We start from the raw sequence: 4,633 nt of genomic DNA on the forward strand, positions 1-4,633 counted from the left end.
ATCACTAGTCGACGTCGATGTCACCAATGTTGAAGCAGCAAGGTCGTGACACTGCGACAAACTCTCAGCAGCCTTCGATGCCAGCAACGTCGGTTGGATCAGCGCCTCCATCATCGATCATCAAAGTTTTGAATGGGTCGTCGGCATTCGAAGAGAGAGAAGGGTGAACAAAGAAGAGAGAGAAGGGAGAGATGTAGAGAGAAGAGGGAAAGGAAAATAATTAGGCTTGGATGAAGTTAGAGTTGGTATACTGATTATTTTAATTTTAAAATATTATTAATATAATTTTAAAAAGTTTAAATTGTTATCTGAGTTTTGGAAAAAAAAAATTTCAAAATTTTAATAAGTTTAAATTGTGCATTTTAAAATTCTTGGAAGATGTAATTTCCACAATAAACTATTGTTGATCTAGCCGTCAAAAAAAATAAGTAGTTTCAAAAATTAATTATCCTTTTCCAAATTTATAGGGTTTCTCTTCCAACAAGAAAATTCTTGTTGTACAAAAAAATTTGTACAAAATGGTGTTCTCCACCCACATGTAAGCTTGTGTAGTGTTTGCTGGACGGAGCGTGCTATGTGTACATAAAAATTATGGTGTCCCCCACTCACGTGAAACGAACTGTAAAGTGCTGAACCTTAATCTATAGGGTCCCCTTTAATTATCCCATGTTGCAGGCAATACATATTCTTGGTTCTTAAATTCTGAGATTTTTATTCTTGACATATTCAATGGGTGAACTTCAAATAAAACGCCCTTTCACTCTTCCTCCCTCGCCTCTACCCCCGTTGCCCTCATTACGTGTTGACCCTCCTGCTCTGGTGTTCTCGTCATGTATCGAAACTCTTCCCGCTCCTGCAAATCCAGCATTTCCCTTTGATCCCAGCAGGAGTAAATTATCTTTCTTTCCTTCTCTTTCTCTTTCTCTGCTTGGCNATTGATCTCATCCACTTGAAAATTCATGTAGAAGTTGCTAATTCTACTTTGTAAAGAGTTGCCTCGGCCCCATTGCTCGCCCCACAATCCTACCTTCAGTTTCTTCTTTCCATTTGTATCAGAAAGTTAGTGGATCAGTGTGCAGGTCAGTCACCCTATCTTGCGTATTTTCCTCTTTAGTTTTTGTGCAGGGTCGACAGATGATATCTAATTTATCCTCTGAGGTGGTTTATTCTACTTGAAAGCTGGCAAGTTGTAAAAAGTGTCTTGTGGTTCATGTTTAAAATATATACTTTTAGTAAAGACTAGGTGGAAATATAGTTTAGGATTCAAAAATGTTTCTTGACGTAGAAAGAAAAGCAATGGAAAACTTATGAACAAGTGTCATATTTTAGTGTTTTTTTGGTAATGCTTTTAAGTGCTTATAAGTTGTGGGTCCTATGTTTGACCACCTTAAAAAAAATTCAAGCTTTGCCAATCTTGCACTTAAAGAAGCAAATTGATCTGTTATGACAGTTTGGGGCTTGATGTTGAATAGTCTGGAGATATTCTACTGCGATAAGAAGTGGTCTGGAAACATAAAATACTGGAATATTAGAGAACTGAGATATCATTTTTGGAGAACGGGAGATTGTTGCTTGTATAAAATTGTTCTGACGGATGGAAACAGAACAATGAGTTCTTTGGTCAAACAACTAGCATGGAATGAAGAATATTTGTGTTTGTAGTGCAAAGAGAATTAAACCTGTCTTAATTAAAACTACGTGCTATATATTGTTGAACACATGAAATGAAAAATATATTGCTTGAAGTGATTAGTATTATTCGCAAAGGGATGAAGTGTATTTGTGTCACAGTAAAGAGAATTAAATGTGACTTAATTGAAACTACGATCTATGTCTTGTTATGCACTCGAACTTTTCCTTGCTTCTTTTGAAGTGATTGGTATCATGAGAAGGAAGGCATTGATTAAAGACTTGGCTGCTGCATACCATGCTGAGTGCCTCACGTACGGTCAGGAACTTTCAGAACTTTAAAGTTGATGAGGTAAGAAGTTTCACGCTACATATTTTCTTTGTTTTCTCTCAGTCACACTTTTGTTATTGATTCTTAACATAACTGAAAATTGGATTTTTTTGGATGGCTTGTTTACTTTGCTGATACTTAGCTCTATTATTCATCTGTAATTCATTTGCTCAAAATGTATTGCTCCTTAAATTACATCCTGATTGAATCTGATCGACACAATTAAGAGCAGGAATATTCAGAGAAGTATCCCGATAGGGTACACTGGAAGATAGTCACTTCACAAAATAAGGTTGTAATTGATGGGAATCTACTTATACATGCACAGCGGAATTTAAAATAATTTTCGATTCCCACGAAGAATCGCCTTTGTGTTTAGATAGAAATTGTGAAAAGATTGTACCTTTTCCAGATTTGCAAACTTCTTTACTATTCTTTTTGTTCCAGCAATCCTGATTCGCCATCCACAGTTGTCCAATTGTCCAGCCTCCAACGGTAATCCACACAGAAAACAAGATTACAGCTACCAGAGTTCTCTCTTATGCCAGCAAGAATAATGAAAACACACATATGGACCTCAAACCCTAGCCATGTATTTATACAAACCCAAACGGGCTTGGCCCGGTCCGGTCCAACTTTTAATTAATCCAATTAATTAAACCCGGTCCGTGAATTAATTAATCCAATTAATTAATTCGGGAATATAAATAAAAAATTCAATTAATTAATTTATCCAACGATTGTTAAATTAACCAATTGGCAATTTGCAATCTTCCAATTCTCTTTTGTGTGCGACCCATTAGGGTCCCGACCACGATACCTAACGACGTGAAATATTATTTTGATCTAATCAAAATTGATAAATTAAAACATCCTTTTAATTTATCGTCAATTCACACTTGCCGTCCTTGATTGACATCTATCAATGTGTCAGGGCAATACATGGGACGGAAAATGTCACGTGGTATGACAAAATCAAATTCGTTCTTTTACCGTGAAAATATAATCCCTTCGTCAATATGATCCGATCAATTACGAGATATAGAATTGTGTCAATTCCGAATTTCGATCATAGCTTTCACTCTACTATTAAGTCAATATAAGTCGAAAACTCCTTTTCGACTTATGAGTACACTTTGGCCAAAGATTTCATCATCGACTTAATTGAATGAAACGCAGATCATAATCTCCTACTATCTAAGAGTGACGAATCCTTTATTGATCAATCACAACCTTTATACGATTCTTGACATACCCGAACGATGTCGTATTAGCGGCTCTTTGCAGAGCAATATCCAATACCGCCAAAGTATGACTGTCCTCATATAAGGTACCATGACGACCTCAAGTCAAATGACCAATTCCACTACCGAACATTAGAGATTAACCACTGACACTCAGATAGTTATCCATGTGGAATCTCTCGACGGGTCTCCAATGTTTTGTTTTATAACAAAACATCCACGTGTTCATTTAAGTGTCACCACACTTTAGCTTGTGAGATCAGCTACTTATTTCACAAGTAAGAAATGCCACACGCGATGGTCTATCCGTAATAACGATATCCGTATCTCGTTATTACTTACGACCACGGATGATTTAAGATTCAATCAGATGTAATTTGTATCTCACAATCACAACTCCTTGTGATTAACAAATTACAAATATTTGAATCTACGGACTCTATTATTTATTTAATTGTCTATTAATTAAATAATAGATCTGCCATTTAATTGCATTAATTATATATAAAAGTATTTATGTCCAAAGTTGATTGGACCTAGGGCATAATACTTACAAACTCCCACTTGCACTAGATCCAATCACTTATGTATCCAATATCATAAGTCTACATAACGATCATGTTTATACTACGACAACTCTTTGTCAGTGGATCTACAATATTATTAAATGTGGAAATTTGCTTTCTCTTTACGTCATTTCTATGTATTATCTCTCTGATGAGATTATACCGCCTTAATACATGTTTGGATCATTGATGAGACCTTAGTTCCTTTGCTTTCGCAATGGCTCTATTGTTATCATAATACTATGGTATGTGATCAACAATATCAGGAACTACTCCAAGTTCCTTTATGAACATCATGATCCATATTGCAACTCTTTGCTACTTCTGAAGTATCCATGTATTAGGTTTCTACTATTGAATCAACGGTTTCTTCACGTTTGGAACCTTTCCAACATACCGCTTAAGAGTAAACCAGTTTCTCCATATAAAATCTTCTCAACATTTTATATAGATTGGGACGAGTCAAGCAACCCTCTAGATCTATCTCTATAGATCAAGTTGCTTTTCCAATATCGTTCGAGAATAAATCCTTTAACAACCATTATTCCAACGATTGAAACATAAGGATGTCGTTTTAGGAATACGAAAAATGCTCCCACTATCTTCTTGTAAACACACAATTCGTTTTCAAATTTGATAAAATCAAACACTTTGACTTTTCATCAAATCTAAGATTTCAGCTCCAAGAGACTTCTCTTAACCTATAATCACGATATGCAACTGTTGCAACAAAACCCGAATGGACTTAAGCAAGGCTACAGGAGAAATGTTTCACCAAGGTCAACATTTAACCTTTGCTTCTAGCCTTGTTTTGTATATATGGATATTCACATCCATATCGACATTTTCTTTTGTAAACTATT

At 35.5% G+C, this 4,633-nt stretch overlaps 1 protein-coding gene across 3 annotated transcripts in view; it reads left to right on the top strand.

Moving 5' to 3' along the window:
• Positions 1 to 521: 521 nt before the first annotated feature.
• The window catches only part of LOC111370470, a 13,292-nt gene continuing 9,180 nt past the window's right edge, over positions 522 to 4,633 (top strand). The window contains exons 1-2 of one of the 3 annotated variants that reach the window (XR_002698417.1): positions 522 to 889; positions 1,874 to 1,981. Coding sequence is in view for 1 of the 3 variants with exons in the window: in XM_022992183.1 (XP_022847951.1) it covers positions 730 to 889; positions 1,451 to 1,662 (372 nt within the window). In the remaining 2 variants the exon portion in view is untranslated. Of the gene's footprint in view, positions 890 to 965; positions 1,025 to 1,450; positions 1,821 to 1,873; positions 1,982 to 4,633 lie in introns of those variants that run through there. The other 2 variants (XR_002698418.1, XM_022992183.1) reach the window with 2 other exon arrangements.

Source organism: Olea europaea, chromosome 21, assembly GCF_002742605.1.
Source record: "Olea europaea var. sylvestris chromosome 21, O_europaea_v1, whole genome shotgun sequence".
NCBI classification, from domain to species: domain Eukaryota; kingdom Viridiplantae; phylum Streptophyta; class Magnoliopsida; order Lamiales; family Oleaceae; genus Olea; species Olea europaea.